This window comes from Bicyclus anynana, chromosome 9 (assembly GCF_947172395.1).
Source record: "Bicyclus anynana chromosome 9, ilBicAnyn1.1, whole genome shotgun sequence".
NCBI classification, from domain to species: domain Eukaryota; kingdom Metazoa; phylum Arthropoda; class Insecta; order Lepidoptera; family Nymphalidae; genus Bicyclus; species Bicyclus anynana.
This window is the reverse complement of record NC_069091.1, coordinates 12257131-12285071: the sequence shown is the minus strand read 5'-3', so window position 1 is coordinate 12285071 and position 27941 is coordinate 12257131. Positions and strand designations below refer to the sequence as shown.

Here is a 27941-nt window from a genome sequence, read left to right as displayed (position 1 = left end):
TATTACTTTTTATCATGATTAAATGATATTATTATTTAGGATTATGAACTGAAAACTACATTGAAAACTGGCAACACTTCTGCTTACTTTTGTGATGTCGCCTTCGAGTATCGAGTGTCGTCGTCTTTTTTAAAGTTTTATCAAGGTGAATTTCCTGTTTATTTTTGCTAAAATATCAATTAAATAATTAATTAATAACTACTAGAATGTTTATGTACTTGTAACTTTAATTCTATGCATTGTAAATAGTCTTTATTCAAATACACTGTAGGTCGGCCATATTAAAAATAGAAATTCGTTTGTAAATTTTATCTTTCTTAATCATGTTAATCGATCGTTTATTTGGCAGCTATACGCATAATATTCAAAATATGTGGCCTAAACTAAGCGGCGGGATTTTTAGTTACAGTAAACAACTAAGATTTTAGTTCTTTTCCTATCTAGTTTCATAGTATATATCTATAAACAGTAGTAGCTATGTATTGCTTGTTGACGCGTCTCGTAATCTGCTTCGAGTATACAATTATACATTTCATTGGGAATTGATTAAATTACTGAACTGCTCTTTGTGATTTTGTTTCAGATATTCCCTGCTAAGTTGGTGGACGTGATAAACTTTAGCGTAGCATATGTATTTAAAAGTGACTTTTAATGTGAAATTTGTTTAGTGTTGGACTTCAATAAAATAAATACTTGTGATAAGTTTCTAATTTTAGTCACCCCTAGTGGGCATATTTGGCAAAAATGATGACCGAAAATAGAATTAGTTCAAGTAATCACGTCGGAAACATGAGCAATCAAAAAGGGTAAGTTTGTGTTTTACCGTTTCCTTTGTTGTTGGGTATCGACTTTCTCTTAATCGTAATTGTCACCTTTCAGAGATGTAAATGATAAAACTGTAGACGACATTGGGTGGAAAGCGAAATTAAAACTACCCCCCAAAGACAGAAGAATCAAAACCAGTGTAAGTGTCTAAAAGCCTGCATGCAAATACTTTGTTTAATATGGTCATCCCACAATATTCATTGTTGAAATATTTTTATTTTCAGGATGTCACAGATACAAGAGGTAATGAGTTTGAAGAGTTTTGTCTGAAGAGAGAAATATTAATGGGAATTTTTGAAAAGGGGTGGGAAAAGCCATCCCCTATTCAGGAGGCTTCTATTCCTATTGCACTTAGTGGTAAAGATGTATTAGCAAGAGCCAAGAATGGAACTGGCAAGACAGGCGCTTATTGTATTCCAGTTTTAGAACAGGTAACTTTGAAACCTGATTGATAAATTATGAATCCAAATTATAGTAATAATGTTCAGATATTCATGTTTTCTATATCTAAAAGTGTTAGAATCAATGTGGCTAAATTTATGTACATAATTTAATTTGCATGTTGTGTGTGCATTTTGAATATAATAAAATTAAACTTAAATATGATGATATTGTTTGGATTCCCCTTCACTTGCTGATAAGTGATAAAACCAATTCTGAAAGATAACATATTTTTGCTAGTTATAGATAAATAAGAACATCTCATTCAAGTATATATTTTTTTCAGGTTGACCCTAAAAAAGATGTTATACAAGCTTTAATTGTGGTACCGACTAGAGAGTTAGCGTTACAAACATCACAAATATGCATCGAGCTTGCCAAGCACACTGACATTCGTGTTATGGTCACCACGGGAGGCACAAATTTGCGAGATGACATAATGCGTATTTACCAAAATGGTAAGTTTGGCGAAAGTAAACTTTCTGTTTGGTAATACTGGGAGTGCATATTTTAAGCAAATACTGTTGCTCTTAATGATTTTATTTTGGCTTTTAAAAACAGTACATTTTGATGCATAATTTAAACATATTATGTAGTTTGTTTTGTTTCTTTTATCATTTTTAAACTTTACTACAGCCTTTCTTGATGACTAGCTGACGCCGCGCGGTTTCACTCGCGTGGTTCCCGTTCCCGAAGGAATACGGGGATAATATATAGCCTATAGTCTTTCGCGATAAATGGGCTATCTAACACTGAAAGAATTTTTCAAATCGGACCAGTATTTCCTGAGATTAGCGCGTTCAATCAAACAAACAAACAAACAAACAAACAAACTCTTCAGCTTTATAATATTAGTATAGATTCTTACCAACAAAGACATTACAAATGAAGGTAGAAAATGCATGTCATTGTTATATAAAATATATTAACCATATTTAATTGTTCAAGCTTAGAACAATTTATTTTCATTATTTTAAGAACAAGTTAATTATAATTATTATTAGGTGTGAAATGACCTGATTTATTTATACCCTCATTTTTAATTTGTTTGTTGGTAAACAGTACTCATCGAGAAAGGCTGTAGTCTAGTTATATTTATTGCTATAATATATAAAATATCAAATATATTTATTTAGTGTATTCTCTAATTGCTCTTAGATTTAATAATCTATTCTTAATAATATTTTATAAAATCAAGTCCATCACCACTATTGTCTGTCTGTTCACAATAAACTTGAAACTACTGAACAGATTAACATGTAGATACATTGTCATGAGGATGGTTTATTAAATAATTTGTAAAATTTTGTAAGATGTTCCATGATTTAAAAAAAAAAAAAAATTGTGGATGATGCTAAGTTGTAGGGGTCTTCTAGTAATAAAATGGTTTTGTTTTTAACATGTTTAGTATAACAGTAGGCAAGTTGACTCGTCAAATTTAATATACAGGATGTTCATTTCTGATTCTTGTTCATATAGTATATGTAACAAGGGTCCAAAATACCAATTTTAATCAGAAATAGTGAAAATTGTGTTTTCTCAATTTTTCTAAACACCAACTAAACTATTCTAGTTCTAATTCTAAACAATTTCGGCTATTTTGTGGCAAAAACTGGTAAACAAAATTTGCTTGACAGTTTGGTACACAGATAACCTATACAGTATAGACCATAGACAGCAGACAGTGTTTTCTGATGTTTAATAAAAAGCTCAATTTAACATTAACCATTCAACTGTGTAAGTCATGTGACTGGAAATTTGCAGGGAAGTATTCAAGTCGCAAAATAATATTATAATTTTTTTACAATCTAGTCAAGAAGGACAATGAACAATTTAAATATTTTAACCTTAAAAAAAAGTGTCAACTAGCCTCTTGTGCTGATTTGCTAGAGATTTTGTTGTATGTTTACAAATATCTATAGATGTTAATCCTCAACTGATCAAAAACATTTTGCAATACTTAAATTGTTATTTTTTATTGTAAAAAAAGGAAAATTAGATGTGACCTACAAAAATAAATAAAAAATAAATAAATAAATTAATAAATTATTTGTTATCTGGAAAAAAAATGGTACACTGCAAGCTAATGGTTTTTATACTTGCCATTGGTACCCATTTCTAGCCCAGTCTTTTGATTGGAGAGGAAAAGGGAATATTAGTCAAAATTAAAAATATATATAGTTTATATTGTCAATGACTTGTTTCAGTCCAAGTTATAATTGCCACACCTGGGCGTATAATTGATCTCATGGATAAACAAGTAGCAAAGATGGACCAGTGCCGGATGCTGGTCCTCGATGAAGCAGACAAACTTCTTTCTCAGGACTTCAAGGGCATGCTGGATACTGTGATATCACGGTAATGCATTAATATGTATTTCTACTCTGTGCCAATATATGAAACATTTACATTTATGTTATTAATCTCCAAAATATCTTACTTGAACTTGGTAGAGGTGAACAAATGGAATTTTTTTCGAGAATGAAATATATTATTAACACAGGTATAAAGATTTCATTTTATAATGTAATATAATAAGTAAAGAAAAAACAACTTTCAAACTCAAAATTAATCCAGTTAAGTTATTTTTTCAAATTATTTTTAGTTTAATTATTGTTAGTCATCCACAAAAACGAAAGTGTTCACCAGAGCCAAAAAACGTTTTCAGTTTATTTCAAAAAACCTTATTATCATGCATTTTTGGTAACTTATACTCACAATTTTTGGATATTAAACCTGTTGTTTTTTTCTAAATATCAGTAACACTGTAATGTCATTCTGACTGTTATTTGTGAAAATTTTGTTGACTACAACATTTTGAACTATTTTTACAGAATGTTAAAGAATTCGCTGTAATTGCACTATAATTGTATGGAGTTGGTTCAAAGGCATTTTTTTTTTCAGGAAAACAAAAAACATTGTAAGCGGAAATACTTGAACTATCTAACTCTTATCTTGTAAATTAATGAAATTTATCTCTCTTTTCTTGTAACTTACGAGTACAACCTTTTTGGATGCAGGTGTTTAAGTTAAAACCTATTTTTTTTAATGTTGATTTTATAAGTATTCAACGTGACCCAGACCATTTGAAGCAGTTTTTTTTTCTGATTCAAACAGTGCCATAAAAAAAATTCGTAGTTTGTGGATTATTACAATTTCACTTTCTGAAGTTGATATTATTTCTTATTTTCAGTCAATATCATAATTTCTAAATATGTAGAGTTTGTTAGTGTGTCTATACATATATATTTTTACACTATAATCATGTCCGTTTACCACACGCGCCCAGTGTTTAAAACTGAAAATGACAAGCGAATTCCAGAGATTTCTATATTCTGTGGTCACACCCCTGTGATTCAGAAAACATGTTAATCTGTTGATCCCAGTCATCATACAATCATTAACATGATTATTTATGATAGTGATTATTAGAAATTCAATTGTCACCCTGATTTGGAGCGTCAAAGCTCTATATTCTATCATATAAGGAGTCTTAGCCCTGTAGTGGGTAAATTGCTTCACCAACATGTTTCTACATTATCACTGTCCACATCGTCAGCTTTGAGAGTAAACTTGAAACTAAATAAACATGTGTGATGTTCTTTTTAGCAACAACAATTTGACTTATATTTATTTTGTGTCATGTAAAAATACATACAAGTTGTTTTGATTTGAAATATTTAATTTCAGACTACCAAAAGAACGTCAGATTCTTCTCTTCTCAGCAACCTTCCCATTGAGTGTGAAACAGTTCATGGAGAAACATTTAAGAGAGCCGTACGAGATTAATCTCATGGAGGAGCTCACACTGAAGGGAGTGACACAGTACTATGCATTTGTGCAGGAAAGACAAAAAGTGCACTGTCTAAATACACTCTTTTCAAAGGTAAGCAGATATTTACATTCATTAGATAGATTGATCCTGTGAGGGTATAAATTATTTCGATATTCACATTTTCAAGTAAAGAGCTTCTCCAAGTTTATTAAGCCAATTATTTAACCAGATCTTTATTTATACATTACATTATCATCTTCATATACTTTTATACGGAGGTATACCTGGGTTCCCTGGACGGTTGTATGGGCCGGTGGGCATTGCCATTTGGCATGTGAATTATAGTTACTAAACATCTGTTAGAACGGATTTCGTGACAGACCCGGATTAAGGTGGTCTAAAGGCGGACGAAGTCGAGGGCGTCCGAGCATAACTTGTAGTTACGGCTTCAATATTTTGACATCCTTTTTAAGGAACTAAGCTTCTTAATTATTTAATTTGTAATATTATAAAATTTGTGTATTCATGCATATAAACGTAGGCGTGCACATAACCGCATCGTACGTATCTTACGTCTCGCATCAAACGGATTTTTAATTTTACGGTCCATAAAATCTGATGCGATCCATACGATGCGGATCAGTAGATTGCACTTGTACAACTTTTTATTCAAAGACATAGAATACTGCAATCTGTTTGATGCGATGCATCCTATACTGTAGACGACTACCATTAAACACCAAGTGCTTGTCATATATTATAATGTCACTCAAAACAGTTATGAAATAAAAATAAAAGAATTATGAGTGCATATTATCTTCCTGTATGATAAGATATAAATTGTTATATTTGTACACTTTTTGACATTTTTGATAACCCTACAAACTTAACAATACACTGAATATTATCTGTGTTTGTGATTCTTTATAATGGACTGATAAAAATAGCTTGTCCTACATAAATAAATCAGAGTGTAGCTTTAAAAAGGATCTATGAAGGCCGTATTCCTTTGTCAACTTCAAAATAAACTCTCAATATCATGAATATATTATTATAGCATAAATGAAAATTGTATCAGTTCCAAGTTGACCAAATCCATAATTTATATATTTCTCTGAATATTTAAAATGAAAATGTAAACAGCTAATAAATAAATTGTCTTCTCGACGCCTGTCTTCCTAGTAGTAGTGCCACTACTAACAAACTTGATGTTTCATAAGTGTTTGTAAATTATACAATTAATTAATTTTGAATTTGTACATTTAAGACAAACTATAACTAGTGTAAATTAACTTGACACTGGGCTCAAAACTTGACCCTCTAAATAGCATTAGCATAACAATCACCACTGCATAGCAGAAATAGCATGGGCGAAACCAAAATTTTGAGTGAATACTAATAAATCAAAACTTTTTGCACTCAATACTATAAACTAATGTCACTCAAGCCAGTTGTTAAGTTAATTCGCATAAGCTATAGTTTTAGTTTGTCTTGATGTGCCATAATATTTTAGAAAACCAAACCCAACTTTATTTGTATTTATTGTTAATATTACTTTTTTGGAGGTGCATGGTGCATATATGGGTTGTTAATGATGATGATTTTGTTCCAGTTGCAAATCAATCAGTCCATAATATTCTGCAACTCGACCCAAAGGGTGGAGCTCCTGGCCAAGAAGATAACGGAGCTGGGCTACTGCTGCTACTACATCCACGCGCGCATGGCGCAGGCGCACCGCAACCGCGTGTTCCACGACTTCCGCGCCGGCCTGTGCCGCAACCTCGTGTGCTCGGATCTGTTCACGCGCGGTATCGACGTGCAGGCCGTCAACGTGGTCATCAACTTCGACTTCCCGCGCATGGCGGAGACTTACCTGCACCGCATCGGCCGCTCGGGCCGCTTCGGTCACCTCGGTATCGCCATCAACCTGATCACGTACGAGGACCGGTTCGCGCTGCACCGCATCGAGCAGGAGCTGGGCACCGAGATCAAGCCCATCCCGAAGGTCATCGACCCCGCGCTGTACGTGTCGCGCGCGGACGACGACGACGGCGACAAGTAACCGCCGCTCACTGGTGAACGGCAATAGGATGGTAGTAACACAAAAACAAAAACTTATTTGTAAAAAGTGTAATGAATTTATTGTAACAAAATGTGCGTGTATATAGTTTATTGTGGTGTAAGACTTGAACCTTGAGAGGGTTAATTTTTTTAAAGTGTATATAATAAACATCGGGACTTCTTGCGAAAAGTACCTTGCGTTCTTTGTCCATATTGGATTCTGTGCGCGGTTTCCTAAGATTGTTAAAAAGTAAAATATTTATCTGAGTATCCTACTTGTGAGAGTCTATCTAAATTTGTCAGTTATCTTAACATAAATTGTGGTAGACTTTTCAAAATGTGCATCTTTGCGTACCCTACCCATACTTATGCTTGGGCTAGCGCTGGATTAATTTTACACAAAACTTAATATGATATTAGTCTGTGTATGGGTAGGCAAAAAGTCTAGCTCGAGATGAACATGAAAAAAGAAATTGTTTATTTTGATAAATCAGCATCAATGGTGTTGTTTCTGTCCGCTTGAAACAATGTCAATTTAATATCAAGCCGTCCTATATCCTATATTAAAATCAGGTTAAAGCAATGCAAATAGCAACTCAAGTTTCCAATTAGTAGGTCTTATCAAATTAAAAAAAAAATATATATTATATTGACCTCTTGATATTTCTCATGTAGAGTCAAATATTGTGTTAACCTGATTTTACAGTTGTTTTTTATTTTGTTGAAGCGGAACAAGTCACAGTATGTGTATAAGAATAAATTTAATGAAAATTAAATTTGTGTCACTAAGATGGTGGGTTGTTCAGATGTGAAAGACCATTTGTCATTCCTTTTTGAATATTAATGATGAAATGGAAGTTGCAAAAGGGCAACCTTAGAATTTTGAAATTGCAAAACAGAAGGCAAAAGAAGTGTGACTAATTAACGAAGTGGAGCAATGGAATCATATTGTCAGGCTTGCATTGTGAGCATTGCTCTGCTTAGGGGCATTGTAGGTAAGAGTGTTTGTGTTCAATTTAATGTTAAACAGCTCTTGGGGATCTAAATCTTTGGGATGTCTCGTGAAGAGTTATGTGAATTGGTCTCAGTCAACATCACAATTTGAATAAAATTTAGTTTTTAAGCGATGTTTCCAAGCACTTACAATATTCATGTTGAAAATTGTAATTTTTAGTGAAACAATTCAACATTGTTCAAATATCCTGTCTGTGATATATTTTGTGCACGTGCCTGGTAAAATGTGTGCAAATGGCAAATGGATGAAAATGTTTAATAATTTCGTCTTCCGAATAGCTTTTAGATCTAAATGAAGTAAAATTGGTGTGAATTGTGACATGGTTGTAAAAGATTTCCTTTAACAGGACATTAATATTTCAATGTGCAAAGTTATTTGGACTGTAGTGAATGAAAATCAATCAACTTTGGATAAGAAATGGGCCATTATTTTTACCATCACATCTTTAACCAGGCGTAATTAATTAGTCAGCATATCATTGATATTTTTGTAAAAATGTAATAGATTCAAGAAATCATGCTATATTATACACATAAATTATCTTTTTTTTTGTATATTTTACTATTCGGCACATCAATGAGTGAGTTGTAATTTATTGAACTATTTTATTGTAACTTCTGTACTATATGGATGCATGAAGGTTTAGCAGGAGCAAATTAGTACTAGGGTTGCCAACATTTTTTCAGAAAAATATAGTATTTTTCAGATTTAGCTTTAAAAATTATAGTAAGTACACTTAAATAAATATATCAAGAAATAAGCAACAAATCAACATTTATTTTTAAAAAAACAACATTTATTTACTCTTGTTGCATTTTTCAAAATTTATTTGTCTGAAATAAGTGTCATGCTTTTCACATCTAATTTTAAAATTTTGTTTGTTTAGTGTTTGGAACTCAGTAAGATAGACAAGTTCGAATAGCCTAGACGCTATTGTATCAGTTGAAAACTAATGTTCATCAAAATTTTTAATTTTTTTTTTTTAATTTTGTTTGTTAGATATCAGTTTTGTAAATACACTATTTTTGCGTGCTATATATTTCTTCAACAGTACGCAGACCCGAAATATAGTACAATACTATATATTATAGTAAGGTTGGCAACCCTAATTAGTACCCACATAAACAGTTTTGTACTAACTACCTACACCTACAGGTGTTAGAAAGGATTGAATGTTCTTGTTTTGTGGAGTAGGTTATATCTTTCGTTGTTCGCGTCTTCTTTCGTTAATTATACACAATGTAAGTACCTGGTGGTCAAATTTAATTGTGATTTGTTATGTATCACTAACAATACTTAGGTTCTAGAGACCAAAAATGATATAAAATGATTTGTGATAGTAGAAGTTTTTTAATGAATATATTTATTTTGTAGTGAGACCAAAAAAGATGTGCTAAAAATAGATAAAATATATGACAAATAGTCGATATTATGTATAATATTTTGTTCTCTTTCTGTATGAAAAAAATATATTCTTGTTGAAAAATGGGCCAAGAATAAACTCTTCACACAAATATTTTCATTATTATTTCTAAACCTACCTCAAATAAAACCAATCACTGCATCGAGATGCCATCAAGTCAAGACCTCATTTTGTTTTGTCTACGTCAACTTTTTAATCAGCTTTTGTATCATCATTATCAACCCATATTCGGCTCACTGCTGAGCTTGAGTGTCAGAATGAGAGGGGTAAGACCAATAGTCCACCACGCTGGCCCAATATGCGGATTGGCAGACTTCGCACACGCAGAGAATTAGGAAAATTCTCTGGTATGCAGGTTTCCTCACGATGTTTTTTAACCTAACACAGTTAGATTAAGCTTAAAATAATCTTTTATTTGCCATATTAGATGACTAAATAATTGATGAGAGTAGGTATATAAATTACATAACTGCTTTCTGGCTAAACTACAGTTGCAGTCATGCAGTGTAAAAGCAGGCAACCATTATTTTTTGAATTATTTTAGTTATATTCTATTAACGTGCTATTAATTAGTGTACGATTTTTTTTCAATTAACTAATGAGGGCAGATTAAATAAATTAAAAAAATCTTGTTAAATTGCGGCCGCAATTAATATTTTTTTAAATTAATATAATCTGCAAAGTGAAAATTTTCTATACCAATTATTTCTTATTTAATTAAAGAACAATTTAAAGGGTATAAATGTTTTATGCCGGATCTCGTACTAGAGTGCGCGCGACTGGCGACGTTGCCAGCGTTAGTAATCTTTTTTACCCGCCAAGAGAATAGATAGAGATAAACGATAAGATGGCGGCACTTTTGATTAATTCCGCAATTAATTTTAGGCCCGCAAACTAATCGTGCCCACTCTAGCATCAAACTTCGATTCCGCTCTGAAGACGAAGGCGTATAGTTGTGTAGTAAACAAAAACATGACAGCCGTGTTAATATTAGCTACGCAGTGGCACGTTGCTGTCAGCGGACTCGATTAGACCCATGACGTTTCGGAACATTGTGCGTTAAGCTGCGCTATACAAGATTTTAGATATCAGCGGTACCGTAAGGGCGCGGCGACAAGGCATCACCGCGCGCCTCTCTTCCACCCGCTGTCGTCTCTTGTAAGACGTCTTGATTTTATGTATGACCTATGCGTTGCGACATCAGCAGGTGATTTCCGAGACATAAATAGATCTGACCCTAACTAAGAAATCTGCTTTCTGTAAAAAAATCTTTAAAGCACGGAAAAATAAAAAGATAATTTAATAATAAATATAAGTGTTTATTAAGAGGCATTCACTCATATTAGATAATTAAGAATAGAAATAAGTACATAAATCAGGTACCTAATAATCATTTACAGAAAACGATATAAGTTGAACTATAAATATAGAGCAATATTAAGTTAAATATGTTATAAAAGAAAAGCCCACACACAAATTACTAAAACTATATCGTGATTGAAAGAAAGCTGCCATAAAAAAACAATTGATATTTCGAGTAGGTATTACGTACGATTTGCGATGCGTTGCGGCGCCGCATCGCAAATCGTACGATTTCACCGTATCAGCGGGCACACGAGCGGTGCGACGCCGCAAGGTTGTTATGTCGCAGCGGCGCCATAGCAACATTGGGCAGTATGTTAATAACTCATTGGCATAAACAACTGAGCGATGCCACCCCGACGTCGCAACGCATTCACCCCGCCACGTCTCGGTGGTTGCAAGTCCTGTGCGACGCCGGAGCGCATCGTGTGACAGGCACACATTTTGCGTCGCACGCAACGTCGCAACGGTGTCGTATTGCGGCGCCGCGTACCTCATGTGTACAGTGATGCGGCAAAATGTTTCCGGTGCGGCGCCGCACCGCACCGTGTGGTTTCACTCTAACCTGAGCACAATAATATTAACACCTAAATATTGTCTACAATGCCGAGTTGTATTCAGGAAGTCTAAAAACTATAAATATAAAGTGAAGTAAACACAAAATAATTGTGAGTGTGTCCGCTAATAGCTGAGTTTGAAACGGTTTTTGCGGTAATTTCGTAGGCACGTAACGTATCTAATAGTTTAAAATCATTGATATAGGTATGTATAGTATTTTCAGTATTCAGTTATCACTGTAAACATTATAGGAATTTGGTGGGAAATGGAATTTTTAGTTGCAATTCAGGTCCCCCAAAAAATAAGAAAAATAAATAAATCCACTGCATTAAGCATTTGTTAAACAGGAAATTCACATTTTTAACACTGTACGCGTAAATTATTTATTCTACTTAAATTAAAATCATAAAATGACGTAATACTTAAAACATAAATAAGCGATAAATATTATTCGCACCTCGATTTTTACCAATTTTATTAAAAATCAAACCTAAAATAATATTTCCGAGGAGGATTGATTGACTTAGCATTTGAACTAAAATACAGGATACAGGTAGAGTATGCGTTATACTTCTATATCCGCTCTGAAGTTGCAACACTCAAGTTCACTGGTTTGTACATTATGCGCAACCATACGCCTCGTGTTCAGAGCGGACTCGGAAGTGCATACTATACTCCGCGCCACAAAACTAGTCCTGTAGACGCGGTGATAATGTCTTAATGGCGCTCATTGTCTTTGTCTTTTGACAATGGCGGTCTTATTGTCATTTGTGTAAGACGCTGTCAATTTTAGTGCAGGTTTTAGTCACGGGACTTTTTTCGTAGCGGGGAGTCTATATTCATAGATGCCGGAATATGGCACTAGCTAATTACATATTTGATTTCGTTATTTTAACGCAAAGAGAATGCAATGCATTTTGCTATAGTAAAAATAACATAAGGCTTGTATAAGTATAAAAAACATCATTAATATAAACTTACTGTTAATTGGGATTTCATTTGAAAGTTATTTGCGGATAGAGTGCGCGCAAGACAAGTCTGCGGCTGGCAGTGCTATTATGTTGCCAACATCAGTGATCTCTTTTACCCGCCAAGAGATAGATAGAGATAGACGACTAGATGGCAACACTTTTGATTAGTTCCGATTTTGGCCATGCGCAACTTATCTTCTCTCGCGCACTCTAACATAATCATAAAATTTGTTGCTAGCATCTATCTAACCTACATTACAGTAACATAGTTCATCATTTATATAATACATAAATATTAAAGACTTAAGTAATACACAAGCCCTTCTTATTAGCGTTCCTTTTGCTCAGAAAATGTGCGGCCAAGTGGGGAAATAAATATTGCGATTTTTTTGTCTTCCTTTCAGTTTCGCCCTAATATTCTCGGAATAACACTTTTTCAACCACTCTTTTTTTATTTAAATATACGTCTAAAGTTCATAATTTCTATTTTTATTATATACAATTTGTTTTCGTGCATTACCAATTATTAAGTGTAGTCCGATTCAAACTCTATGACATCTCGGAAGTTAGCTGCAGGTAGTATGTACATAAGATACGTTAATTCAAGAAGCGTGAATCTTACCGCAGCGTCGCTACGTTCCCGCTGACACCTAATATTTCGCATTGCGCATCTGAACGCACATTTAATTATTGTTCTGTTGCGTTAACGCCGCGACTACAACGTTGCGTCAACGATGACATCACAATACATTTCAGTGGCGGATTTACAAACTTGCCGCCAGTAAGCTGTTAAGTTTTGCCTCCTACTGACCTCTGAAATTCGCCACCCTACTCCCATTTATAGGCAGCTTAAAGCAGTTTTGTATATATGATAGTGTCACGCAAATGTTAGTATTTTAGTATATGTACACCACGTACAGTGTAAGAATATTCGTTAAAGGAGATGGTCCAAAATTGTATGGAGCCCAGGATCAGTACACTGGCGGCAATAAAAGAAAATATTTTTTTAAACTATTTTTGATTATACAAATCTACTAATTTACTTTAATTCTTTCGAAATATTGGCGGATTGATGACGTTTTCAATGCAGTACTCGATTTGACATTTGCTGTCAATTGTCATGTCATAGTTGCTTTAAGGGCGCCATCTTGATATTAATTAATTCATTAACTCAAGAACTTGGGTTTTAAATTTATTTATTTCTTTTTGTTCAGTTACATTTATTCACTGTAATAAATTTTAATAAAATTCTTTTAAAATTATTATTAATTTTTAAAATTTTAATGATACAGTGTTTCTATTTCTATGTAGGTATATTTAGATATGTTATTCTTTATTTCTGTAAAACAAAATATTTTGGGCCAAATTGAAGGCCTACTCAACCTACTGGTAAATCCGCCACTGGTTCATGCATACAACGCTATTATACAAGCGTGACGTCACGACAGCTCAACGCACGCGACGCGTTTGTCGCGGCGTCTACGCTGCGCTAACACAAACGCTAGTCAGAAGTGGTTGTATTTTTTAAGTATGCTTACGTATAATTCTAACGATTTTAAAAATAACATTTACTAAAAATCCTAGTTATATTGTCTATATTGATATCGACGGATTCTTTCGTCCGAACGGAATGAACCATGAGTTTGATGAAGCGAAGTCACTATACGTGATTAATTAAAAATAATTTAAACCTCAAATGAGGACACACCATAGTTACGTTCAAGGACTTATAATTAGCTAGATGCCATTCATTTAATAGAATACAAAAACTAAAATACAAAAGAAGTTACTGCTATAGATTTGCGGTATCTAGCTAATTTATAAGTCTGCGGCATTGACCTCTTACAATAAAAGGACGCACAATCATATAGAAAATTTCACTTAAAAACTGGCCAATATTGCTATGACAGTTTTAGAATTATAGGTAAAGAAAATTATACCTAAAGGCTTTTAAATGTGTTCCAATAATAAAATAATAATAATAAAAATCCCAAATTCAGAGCAAGTTCAACCTTAAGTATTGAGTTTAGGGTTGAATTTGCAAATGAATACTTGAATTGAGTGCCAAGAGTTGTGTTTGGCACTCATTGAGTGGGGACTTTTTTGGTCGCTGATTGTGCATCCACTATTTATACGACTCAATCGACCCAATCATTTAAAATTATTCTTATACTAGCGGTCGCCCGCGACTTCGTCCGCGTGAAAGTCGTTGTATACTTTCAACTACCCCTACCCTACCACTACTCTACCCCTACCCTACCCTACCCCTGCCCTACCCCTACCTTACCCCTACCCTACACTACCCCTACCCTACCCTACCCCTACCCTACTCTACCCCTACCCTACTCATTAATGCTGCACTTCTTTATTTATTCCCCCTCCCCCCCCCGCGAGTCGCGTCGAGCGCGGCAACCGTTACACAAAAATAATCCATATAGCATGAATTAGTATGCACGCGCGATGGCTTAGCGTATTTCTTGTATAACTTTGGTGTTTCTTTACCGATTTTTATGATTCTTTTTTTATTGAATAGGTAATAATGTTAACTTTTTTAGTTAGGGATGAGTGATGAGTGTTATAAACATAAGAGTAGACAAATTTAATTAGAAAGCTCCGAACTGCTAAGCTATCGAGAGTTACACGTGCTATTGTGAGTCAACCATAAAAGATAGACATATATATGCTGTTGTGTTTTTATAGATAATTTTAAGGAGAACATTTCCGTCATACATGATTTCTATGTAGCTTTAACCATTAAGGCTGTACACGCGACGGAAACTTAAAAAATTGAGTAACTTCTCCCGTTTTCTCAACATTTCTCTTCACTGCTCCGCTCCTATTGATCGTAGCGCAATGAAAAGTATACTATAACCTGCCCAGGAGTATGTAGAATAGTTGTACCAAGTTTCGTTAAAATCCGTCCAGTAGTTTTTGTTTCTATAAAGAACATACAGACAGACAGACAGACAGACAGACAGACAGACAGACAGACAAAAATTTTACTGATTGCATTTTTGGCATCAGTATCGATCACTAATCACCCCCTGATAGTTATTTTGGAAATATATTTCATGTACAGAATTGACCTCTCTACAGATTTATTATAAGTATAGATTAATGGCAGTATTTTAATTATTAAGTCCATGACCACTTTTGCATTTGTCTAAACTTACGCCAGCTAAATCTGTTGTACAAAAATCTTTGAACTGAAAAATTAACATGTGTCTGAGATAATCTATGAAAACCATACAGTATACTGGTATATTAATGGCAAAATCGGAAATCTTTATTTTTCACAATTTAGTATTTCTTTAATATATGTAATTATATATAAAGGGGCTCCATATTGCTTTTGTCGATATTATATTTTTTTAATGTTAAAAGCTGTAAGTCATTTGTACGATGTTTCCTAGCTCTATAATATCATTTATTCATCGTGTATCATCAATAACCACTTATATTCGATTCACTTTTGAGCACAAGTCTCCTTTCAGAATAAGAAAGGTTAGACTAATAAAGTCCACCACGCTGGCCCAATGCGGATTGGCAGACTACACACACGCAGAAATTGAGATAAGGCACTCCACATTTCTTGTTGTGTAATTCTTTATGGGTTACTTGTGATAGGCGGTGGAAAAAGGGAGTGTTAGTTAACTGTAAAGGGATCCCTTAAACCTACATACAACGATCACAAGTTCGTGACTCCACTCAAGATCATTCTATGCCATTCTACGGTCTTATTTTGGTTACAGTTTGATTTGTTAATTAAGTTGTCTTGACAAATATTGTGAATTACCTTTGATCGACATTGGTTTTTTCTTTTGAATCTTCTAAAAAGTCACTTATTATTCCAATTAAATAACAGATGAGGGTATATATTTCATATGCCGGATCTCTTATTTATGCGGTAACGACCTCTTTTCGAGTTTATATTATGTGTGATGTAACCCTAATTATAGCTTGGAAACTTCGTTCGTAACACTCCCTATGCTGGGGCGGGCTGGAAGGCGTGATAAATGAAAAACCCACAACTGACGCACTTCACTTCCCCGCACGCACCAGTCCCGCGCAGTCTTTCCCCCCGTCACCCGCATATCATGGGAGCGTCATCAACGAACTTGCCAGACTATAAGTTACGCTTTTGTACAACAGAATTTGCGCTGTTTATTTTTAAAAATATATTGTATGATTATGTGTTCTTCCAAGATTAATAATAAAAATAATAGTTAATATTATGATAGCTTCGCTTTGCATTATTTACAATTTTAGGTATACCCGAATTTTCGTATTATGGAATAAATGTTGCTTAAACTAAAATTAATATTTAATTTTCTTTTATAATAATCTTCATAAACCTGCACAGTCTTGTAAAAATAAAATAAAAAATATTAGCAACCTTCACAATGTCATTTATCAACATACGAGTAGTATAAAAAAATATTAAGTTAATTGAAAAATATAAATAAGTATTAATTAAGTACGGACGTAAAAAAAAATCAAAGTTTAGTGTACAAGCTTCATATTGTTATAAATAGTGATATCTAAAAAAACGCTATATTCATTATTTAATTCCAATGACCTGGTCTCGTGACCCACCACACTGCTCCGAAGCAGGTTGGCGGTGTTTAGGATGCATCTTCATCCTTTACTACTGAAGATCAAATGAGCGTAGTCCAAAGCAAGGGGTAAATTTTAACAATTTACCCCTTGCTTTGGATAAAGAATTTGGATAAAAATTGAATAAAAAGGCGCCATGAAGTGCATTTATGGCAGCTATTTTGTTTTAAAATTTATACAAAATGAAAAAAATATCAAATTAAAGCATTGTACGCTTTGTAAGACGAAAACAAACGTCACGAAAACCAACCATAATTACCTATTTAAACTATTTATATATTCCGCTTTCCAGTGATTATAATATCACATGGAAGGGCAAGTCTGCAGTGACACGAGTCATTCTATGGAGAGGGCGGAGAGGTCGAGGTCGGGGGGCGGCGGCGGCGGCGGCAGGCCGGGCTGCAGCGTGACCGCCACGCCGCGGTTGAGCGACACGGCGGGGTAGAACGCGCCTCGTAGCCCCGTGAATGCGATGTCGCCCTGTAAGTGAGATTACTACTTCTTTACGTCTGTAGTCTGATGCTACATTTAGATGCGTGGCAAGTCTCGACAAGCGTCGGCCGACACCAACATGAAAAGGGGGTGTTTGATTTGGCTTGCGTGAGCTGGACTTATGGCTGCTCGTTGACTGTGAAGCGCAGCGTGCCGCGCGTGAGGTCGAGCAGCACGCCCACCGCCGTGCCCGCCGTGCGCGCCGCCGTGCACGAACCACGAGCGCGAGCCGTCGATGTGCTCGCCCGTGCGTACCTGCGGCTGCTCGTCGACGGTGAAGCGCAGCGTGCCGCGCGTGAGGTCGAGCAGCACGCCCACCGTGGAGCGTGCGCGAACCACTCACGCTCACCGTCGATGTGCTCGCCCGTGCGTACCTGCGGCTGCTCGTCGACGGTGAAGCGCAGCGTGCCGCGCGTGAGGTCGAGCAGCACGCCCACCGTGGAGCGTGCGCGAACCACTCACGCTCACCGTCGATGTGCTCGCCCGTGCGTACCTGCGGCTGCTCGTCGACGGTGAAGCGCAGCGTGCCGCGCGTGAGGTCGAGCAGCACGCCCACCGTGGAGCCGGTCGCCACGCCGCCCTCCGCGCGCCCGCCGTGCACGAACCACGAGCGCGAGCCGTCGATGTGCTCGCCCGTGCGTACCTGCGGCTGCTCGTCGACGGTGAAGCGCAGCGTGCCGCGCGTGAGGTCGAGCAGCACGCCCACCGTGGAGCCGGTCGCCACGCCGCCCTCCGCGCGCCCGCCGTGCGCGCCGCCATGCACGAACCACGAGCGCGAGCCGTCGATGTACATCGCCCAACCCAGTGCGTCGCTCCCTACGGAAAATGTCTGATTTTCATGCTGACATTGGATTTAATCTTTCAACTGTTAAGCCCGCCCGAGGGCAGCGTCGAATAAACAAAGAAAATCTGAATTTTGTTATTGATAGTTTAGTTTAGTTTGAAAGTGACTTTTTGGATTAGTGGAACTTTGGCAAAACAAGGATATAAATATACGCAGTTACCAAGCATCTTGTCCCTAGCGACGTCGGCGCGCGCGACTCCGAAGGCGGGGTCGGCGTTGCCGTCGTAGTGGTCGATGCGCAGGCGCCAGTAGTGCACGCCGCGCGCCAGCGGCTGGTCGGCCAGCGCCACGCGCGGCTGCCAGCCCGCGGCGCGCGCGCGCAGCCCCTCCGCGTCCACGCTCAGCCCGCCCTCCGCGCTCGCGCAGCGCGCGTCCCACGTGAACCACGCCACTGCACACACAACGTCATCATCACCATATCAGTGCCCGCAGTGCACCTCCTACATGTTACACGACGATGATGACTCGAACAAGTGCACTCACCTGGCGACGTCTGCAAGCCGATGACCTCGCTGTAGGGCCCCTCGCCCGCGCCGTTGAACGCCTTGACCCGCGCGCTGTACAGCGACGCGTAGTGCAGCCCGTCGATGGTGCACACGGTCTCGCGCCCGCAGTACACCTCCTGACAAACAACCATTCTTGTTTAAAGTCAAAATCAATCATATTTTTTACCTCATAATATGATTTAAAATGCCGTGAGCCGTGATAGCCCAGTGGATATGACCTCTGCCTCCGATTCCGGAGGGTGTGGGTTCGAATCCGGTCCGGGGCATGCACCTCCAACTTTTCAATTGAATTTTAAGAAATTAAATATCATGTGTCTCAATCGGTGAAGGAAAACATCGTGAGGAAACCTGCATACCAGAGAATTATCTTAATTCTCTGCGTGTGTCAAGTCTGCCAATCCGCATTGGGCCAGCGTGGTAGACTATTGGCCTAACCCCTCTCATTCTGAGAGGGGACTCGAGCTCAGCAGTGAGCAGAATATGGGTTGATGACGACGATGATTTAAAAGGGCCCGCCCATCTCGTCGTCCAGTTCCAGCACGCACAGGCGCACCCGGCGAAGCTTTACAAAGTGACGTACCCGGAAGGGCCCGCCCAGCCCGTCGTCCAGCTCCAGCACGTAGCCGCGCACGGCGCGCGCGCAAGCCGGCGCACGCCACGCCAGCGTGCACGAGCAGCCGCGCGCCGCGCACGCCTCCACCGCCAGCTCGGGCGCGCCCGGCGCTGTACACAAACACACTCGCATCACCTTGCTGTAAGGCTACTTTAAATTACGTTGAAAAATATTGTCAGGTTCACGAAGGCTACAGGAAGGTTTGAGGGGAGTAACACTGTCGAGACACCAGTGAACCTTATCCTATACCACGGGAATCGGGTGAAATAGTCCCTAATTATAGGACAGATCTCCCGTCTGGCTTGTGGCTACTTTAAATTACGTTGAAAAATATTGTTAGCTTCATGAAGGCTACAGGAAGGTTTGAGGGGGGTAACACTGTCGAGACACCAGTGAACCTGTATCCTATACCACGGGAATTGGGTGGAATAGTCCCTAATTATAGGACAGATCACCCGTCTGGCTTCTGGCTTCTGGCTACTTTAAATTACGTGTGTAAGATATTGTCAGGTTCACGAAGGCTACAAGAGGAGGTGGGAGCACTGTCGAGACACCAGTGAACGTTATCCTATACCACGGGAATTGGGTGGAATAGTCCCTAATTATAGGACAGATCTCACGTCTGGCTTCGTCAGATGTCCCCTCTATAAATATATAAGTTAAATGATTCAAGGGACAGCCTTATCCCTTGAGTCAAGGGACTGACCGGATTTGTGAAAAGACGCGATACAATACATAACCAAACTAGCATTAAATTATTACGATAAATTCCACTTTTAATTTCATGTATTTTTTTAGTGTGAGAGTAAAAATTTACACATCAATAAAAAAGTCGATGTCGATGCGAGACATCGTAAGCTTTAATTTTATGAGTTATAAATCCTTGCGGCAACTGCTACTAATTGACGACCAAGTGATTCAGTGGTAGTGACGCTGACTTCTGCATCCAAGGTCGTGAGTTCGATTCCCATAACTGGAAAATGTGACAATACTGGGTACTCATTCCAGTTGTCTAGATAAACATACATATTAAGAAGTTATTTAGACCAATCATTAACAATTTTAATTTTAAATAAATGCATTGCCTTATCAGGTAGGTACGCCGGACATTCTTATAGATAAGTGGAGATCCGTTAGTCCGTCATTTAAAACCGTTATTTATTTATTATTGTTAGTCCTTACTAAGGCGTGGCTCACTATCGCATGGTCTGTAGTCAGCACTCATGTTCACGATTAAATATTGATTCATCAAGTACTTAGCTGATAAAATAAATTCACACACAATATATATTGACAAGACTATTTGATAATTTCATTAGGCTAAAACTGTTCGAGTGCGAATAATTAGGAAGATTTCTTGACATCAATTGAATAAATGCAGAAAATATATACGGTGAAAGTCTTTAAACATGTTCGTACAAATTACCCTACATGCATAAATACACATGATTTTTTTTTAAAGTTTACCTTGCGTTTTCATTTCCATCTCAGGAGCTGCAGTCCAAAAGCAGACAAAAATATATATATATTTTTTATACTACTGTTTATTATAGCAATAGCAAGCATACATTGAAATAAGTTTTAATTCTCAACATTTACATTTTAGGCATCTTTCCTTAAAGAAACGTTTTTTTCCCAAAACGCCATGCTCGAGGTTTTATACCGTAAGGTAGAGGTATAAAAAAGTAGCTTAGCTAATAGGGTGTCAGTGCTGGCAAAATGCTAAGGGCCCATGTCTCGAAGGGTGCCTCTTTCGAGCCATGGGTCCGTAGCATTTTGTCATCCTTGAGGCCGTAACCTCTGAAGTAATCTAACATTAAAAAAAATTGTTAAAAAATTAAAAAGTTTTTTTGGGGCCCTATTTAATGAATTCGCAATGGGCCTCAGTCAGATGCTATATTTACGTCATTGGTATCCAAATATAGACACAGTCATAATGTATTAATTGTAGCATATATGTAAATTGTATACAAGATGGCGTTGCAAGTAGCTAAGTTAAACAATTACAAAATAAAATATGTCGCAAATTGCACAGTTAATTAATCTGTTAGAAGGTAATGGCCATCCCTGACCTTCCTTAGCCACCCGGCAATTTACTTATATCTAGAAAAATGTTGATAATTCTACTTTAACAATGAAATCATTATGTTATCAAAAAAGTTTGCTACAATTTTACGTTTACATTTTCTATCCATCTTTAATTTGTCTCCAACTGGAACAAGCTAAGATCGTGGACTCCTCAGTTTTACGATACTTTTTGAAGACTTATGATTGGTTTGTTTGTATGATTTCTTGTTTGGTAACAGAAAAAAAAATAATGCTTCAAATTAGAGCCATAAAGAAGAGTATAATTGAATGTACTGCACTAATAGAATTAAGATACTTACGTATGCATTCAACAAAGTTAAGGACTTTGACAGTTCTCAAGACAGGCTCGATGTCCAGCGTGAGCGCCGGCGGCGACGGCGGCGTCTCGAGTGACATCCGCAGGCCGGATGCAGTTTCTTGCGCCCGAGCTGTTAGAATTTTACCCACCTGCAGTAAAAACTATAGTTCAATAGGCAATAGTGATGATAATAGTTTTTTAAATTGTATATACATACACTTATATGCTAATAGTAAAGCAATTTTGTAAAAGTAACAGGGTATCTGCAATCATTACTTTCGGAGCTACAGGTATTTAAAGGGTCAGATTTGCGGCGCTGCTGCGGATCCCTGAAAAACGCCTCATACAAAATGGTACACATTAATGAGGTCGTATTATTTGTGCGTTTATGTTTATAGTTCATTTATTGAAAATGTTACATTTAATATAAGGAAGCTATAACTGTATGAATTTTCATCTAATTACGATAAAATATTTTCAATAGATTTTGAAATTTTATAATCTTATTTATTTTGCAAATATCTAGTCAATCTTTGCTTTTTACGTATAAATTAGTTAAAATTGACCTTATTTACCCAAATGTAAAATCAATATATTCAAATCTAGTCATAAGCCCCATTAAATTTTAACTGTGCGGTTCCCGGTGTAAGAATAGGGCCGCTCCATATCTTCCTGTGAATGTCGTAAACGACTAAGGGAAAATACAATAAACGATAATAGTGTTACCCACATTCCGACAAAGGGTCCACTACCAATGAGGTGCCCATTGAACCGAAAGGTGGCGGTTAAAAAAACCCACCTAATTGAGAATTCCCAAGGACGAGGGAGGGAGGGACGACGTCAGGCAGGCGGCCGGTCGTAAAATCACTAGCGTAAAACCATTAAAAATATGTCAAATCAAAAGATTGACATATTTTTCCGGCCCCACTTAAGTGGGATAAAGGAAAGGAGATGATGATGAATAGAGAATTTAATGATTTCTCCATTATCATTAACAACCCATATTTAGCTCACTGTTGAGCATGAGTCTCCTTTCAGAATGAGAGGAGTAACACTAGTAGTCCGCAACGCTGGTCCAATGCAGATTGGCAGACTTCACACAAGAAGAGAATTAAGAAAACACTCAGGTATGTAGGTTTCCTCACAATGTTTTTCCTTCGCCATTTGAAGTTTCTTAAAGTGCACATGACTAAAAAATTGGAGGTGCATGCCCTGGTCCAGATTCGAATCTACACCCTCCGAATCAAAGGCAGAGCATATATACAATGGGCTAACGCGGCTACATTTAGGTTCGAGTTCACCGACTTCCATTTAAACGCCGTTCACAGAACCGGCCCATCAACTATTAAACGTAGTTTGAACAAGGAGCGTTTTTTTCCTGTTCACCAGACGCTTTTTGATTTTGGTTTGTAAACCGAGTGATAGAGAACGGCGAGTGAACGATTTAAGAATAATTTATCTGTTATCAATAACAGCATTGCCAACTTGCGAGGAATTCCCCAAATGGCGGGAATTTTTTGGGGAATTGTGAAATGTTTCTTTCCCCAATTTGGGGAGTTTCCGCTTCAATTTGTAGGGATTTAGAAAAATAGGTATTGGGAACACCGATTTACCATGTCAAATAGATATTTGTCATTTTGTCATATTTTTTTGTTTGGAAATCGAAGCTGGCAGCATCCAGTAGCATAAAACCTCAAAGCTAGGAAGTGATTTATTTATGGAAGAAAATAATTATTTCTGTTATGAAAAATAAACTGTTTTATAATTTTATGGGTCCTTTGCGTTTTGGTAGCTGAGAGAGTAATATTCAAGAAACTTCCGAGCGTTACATAAACGTAGCCTGCAAATATATCTGTCAAAGACGTCTTAACCGGGGTATGCAGGCTCGGTTAAGATAAACGCCCGATTTACGTCCATAACCGGCATATGGGCTGTGGTGAACAGGAAATTTGGACTTAACGGCGTTTAACTTATTTAAACGGTTGATTATGTTTAAACGAATGTCGGTGAACTCGAACCTTAATAGTCTAAGCTATTCATCACCTATAAGCTGACTTATATTTTTTTCCCTTCTAATATAATGTAGACTGTGTTAGGAGTGGGTGCAGCAATAGTTTAACTTTTCCCACTATTCCCTTTACACATTTATTGAACGACGACGCGCGTTGGCTAACGTTTCACGAGCGAGCCCCTATTGTGTACAACACACATCTTTAATTCTTGTAAAACACTTCATGTGCAGGTTCGTGCTTCTCACTGTTCAGCCCAATGCTTGCAATTGTGGCTTAATAATTAATTGACCAAGAAAAGAGATAGCCATAATGTTAGCAGTTACTGTTACAATTAAGTTAGTCTTATTATATACTAGCGGACGCCCGCGAATTCAGTTTTTCACAGGAACCATGGATTTTTCCGGGATTAATAATAGCCTATGTGTTAATCCAGAGTAAAATCTATTTCCATTCCAAAATTTCAGCCAAATCGCTTCAGTAGCCGCAGCGTAAAAGAGGAACAAACATACTTACACACTTTCACACTTACACACAAAGTTTCTACTAAGTCTCTTTAAGTGTGTACTGAATTGACTTAATTTATGGCATGACTGGCATGCTTCATATGTATAAAGAATTTTTAAACACTTAAATCTTAATCATCTACATCAGAACACTGAAAATGGGTAATAATGAGGAGTATAATAGCAAACCTGTAAAAATGCTGCATGATCTGATTCCTTTAAAGCTTCTATTGAAAAATGTAATAATGCTGTAGCTTCATGCACTTTTTGAGCAGCTTGCGACATGAAGGAGCGCATGTTTGCTACAGCTTCCGTTTTTGTGTTTCGTGCAGCTCTTATCAACTCATCTCTTCTTCTTTCGACAGCACGTGTGATTTCCAGACAAGCATGATCTATTTGCCTTTCTAATTCTTCACAAGATTCCTACAATAGAAATATTAGATGTCAAAGTGTTTTTAAGATAGCATGGGTATAGTATGACATTCATAATTATCGTGAATCGAGGCAAACTTTCAAGAGTGAAATGAATTATCACCCGCACCATCCTACATGTAGTTGTCTGGAGTGAGGTCCAGTAATAATTTAACATTACTGAGACAAACTATCATTAATCCTAATAGGCTAATACCAAGACTACCTTGTTGGTGCAGTAATTTTAAAACCCCTTTAGGTCCCAGGCATAACCTGTCTTCCATATTTTCTGTATTGGTTATTTTATTCAATATCTGATAGTGATTGTTAGTGTCAAATTCTCTATACTTGCTGAACCACAGAATCAGAATGAGGATCAGTAAGCCAATAACACTGATAGTAATGAAAGTCAATAATTGAACAATTAAAATTTTTGATAATATTGACAATTAAAATTTTTGATAAAATATATTAATAAAATATTCCAAACATTATTTTAATAAAAACGATAACTTTTAAATCTCAATAGGAAATAAAATAATTTATTTCAGTGAAAGTACTCAAAGTAAACATGGAGGAGGTAACACACCCCAACCAAAAAACTGCTGCTGTACCTAATGGCAACCAGTATTGGAGGGGAAATCTAATCAGTGGCAATCCCAAGTGGTGAGGCTGTGAACTTTATACAGGGATCCAGGGGCCGGTGGTCGAGTCTACAAATAGTCAAACTTGACATTTCAAAAGTGCTTGTAAAGTAAGTCTACTTGAAATAAATGAATTTTAAATTCCTTGAAGACCTGCAGAGCCACTACATCAAGAAGAAGAAGTGATTAGTAATTGTGCTGTAAATGTGACATACATACATTGATCTTATCTCCCGATCCTTTGACTAGTTGTATACATTCAGTCATAGCTTTCGCTTCTTCAGACAGTTGTTGTAGCGTTTGAGATAATTCAGTCTGAAATTCAATATATAAAATGAATCAACTATGTATTCAATTTGCATCGACCTACCACCTGTATGTACACTTGTATCTGCAAATAAATATATTGATTGATTGTTTTATAATGAAGTTTTGACTTAGCATACATTTGTGAGATGTGCAATTGTTGGAGCATTAGCAATGTCAATGAAAATCAAAATTATAAATCTTTACAATGATTGTAGATAAAATGAATGTTTCTTTGTTTGCCCAGTTAGTCTGTGTGTTACACCTCTGTATCCAAAGAGCATGTTAAGCCCAAGCCTTACCACACACTATTAAAAACTACACCAAAATTAGCGATTCCATAACATTTCAACAGATTGATGTAACAGAGTTAATTTTCTCAGAACCAGAGTCTGGGTTTTTAAATATGTTTTATCGGAGTAGAAACCGGAGACAGAGGTCAGAAGTGGTGGCAGGAGATAGATTTTCATTCATTATTCAGTCAATTTTTTTAATTAAATTTTTTTAAATATAAAATAAAACACAAACAAAAAAAAATTGGCATGTTTGCATTAATAACCCATTCATAACAGTTGACTCAGGCCACCACTGCTGTGTTATACTTCAACCTCAGATTTAAAAGTGTCTGAGTTGAAGCTCCGTAACATCCCTGTATTGTACCTTGAGGGCCTTTAAGCTTATCTCAAGATTGTTTTGTATACCAATGTTGGTCATCTTTCACCTCTCCAACCTCCAACCAAATTCATTCACTCAATTTAGAATTTAGAATGAATTTTTCAAATTGGTTCAGTAGTTCTAGAGCCTATTCAAAACATACAAATAAACAATCAAATCTTTCCTCTTTATATAGGAATAGAGTAGAGAAAAGATTCACAAAGGATTTTTGTTTATTTACATGTTCAAATGAATATATTACATACCTTATGAGTTCTAGATGCACTAGATAAATGTTGTGTTTCATGAGCAGAGTGTCTCTCAGCCAGACATCGTTGACAAATAGGAAGCAGGCACGTGTTGCAGTACAGGACGGGTGGTGAGCCGTGGTCCGTGCACATTGTGCCCAGAGCTCTCAGCTCATGCTGCGCCAGCGGGCCTCTAGTCGGGTGCCAGGCGTCTCTGCAGCTGGCGCAGTAACGTACGGAACACTGCTCGCAGCGAACAATGGCCACCCGTTTATCACCTTCACACATTTGACACGCTTCCTCCGCGGCAGGAGCCACGGTGACACCACCGAAACGTTCGACGATAGTTCGCATAACGCGAAATGGGGGCAACCCTTCGGCTCCATTCTCGTCCAAAAATGTTTGCTTACCACACAATGGACAAGTTATGTTATAAACTGCGCTAGAATATGCCGGCGCGGCTGGAGTGCCCGCGTAACTGTTGGGCCTTGATCCACAAACTACACCACTATCGGTTTCGCTCGACACAGATGCTTTGTCCGCTTCTTGGTAGTCTGTATTCAATGCAGATGCGTTGTCGTTATCGTTAACGTGGATTTGAAGGGAAACAGCACAAACACGACACAGTGCATGCCCGCAGGGAAGCAAAACTGGTTCCCTGTAGAATTCTTTGCATATACACCTGAGCTCTTCTTCCATTTTGGACTTGATAACAATTATGTATGATAAGTGTTTAATTTATTTATACTAGTGGCTTGTGGAATGAAATAACACATTTTTTATTAATGTTCCTAAAGATTTTCTGCTTGGAACTAATAAAGTTTATTCAGAAAGTAAAGGTGTAAAAAAACGATAAAAATACACAAAATACACACGCCACAGACAAAGAATCAAAGATTAGATTAATTCACAGATCACGATTAATTTTTACTCCAAGGAGAATAGAATCATGAAATTTACCACAGAACACTAATACTACGAATTTACCCGTTTGTGGAATTTACTCTTTGCCACAGACAAACTTGTTAAGCTTGACAAACTATTCAGAATAGATGACTCAGACTAATTATTGTATAGGACCTGCCTCGCTAGACGTTACTTTTCTGTCAAAGTATATGATCAACGATCTAATGCGATTATAAAAATTGTCTCTATAGAATCGATGTTAAATAGTTGTAATCGTGTTCGTCGGTTAAAGAACTCCGTAAAAATTCCTTTTTGTGTAATTGAATTGTATAAAAAACAGGCAAAAAGTTCTAGTTTAGTATAAGATA

The 27941-nt window shown here is 37.0% G+C and overlaps 2 protein-coding genes across 3 annotated transcripts; one reads left to right on the top strand and one right to left on the bottom strand.

Moving 5' to 3' along the window:
- The first annotated feature begins 5 nt into the window (after positions 1–5).
- LOC112044808 (ATP-dependent RNA helicase me31b) lies at positions 6–9631 on the top strand. 2 transcript variants are annotated; one of them, XM_024080775.2, is made up of 8 exons: positions 6–145; positions 584–806; positions 880–964; positions 1050–1256; positions 1553–1724; positions 3474–3624; positions 4957–5152; positions 6654–9631. In XM_024080775.2, the coding sequence occupies exons 2-8, from the start codon at positions 745–747 to the stop codon at positions 7101–7103; spliced, it is 1323 nt and encodes a 440-aa protein (XP_023936543.1). In that variant the 5' UTR covers positions 6–145; positions 584–744; the 3' UTR covers positions 7104–9631. The 2 variants fall into 2 exon arrangements, with proteins under 2 accessions (XP_023936543.1, XP_052739675.1); XM_052883715.1 differs by lacking the exon at positions 6–145 and adding an exon at positions 297–408.
- A 1207-nt stretch (positions 9632–10838) lies between these two features.
- LOC112043960 (E3 ubiquitin-protein ligase TRIM9) lies at positions 10839–27572 on the bottom strand. Its single transcript, XM_052883714.1, has 9 exons — positions 26686–27572; positions 25679–25774; positions 24594–24827; positions 21891–22038; positions 19471–19613; positions 18868–19006; positions 18545–18775; positions 18034–18356; positions 10839–17528 (listed from the first exon to the last, which is right to left on the bottom strand). Exons 1-9 carry the CDS (start codon positions 27364–27366, stop codon positions 17385–17387), a joined length of 2139 nt encoding a protein of 712 aa, XP_052739674.1. The 5' UTR covers positions 27367–27572; the 3' UTR covers positions 10839–17384.
- Positions 27573–27941: the final 369 nt, after the last annotated feature.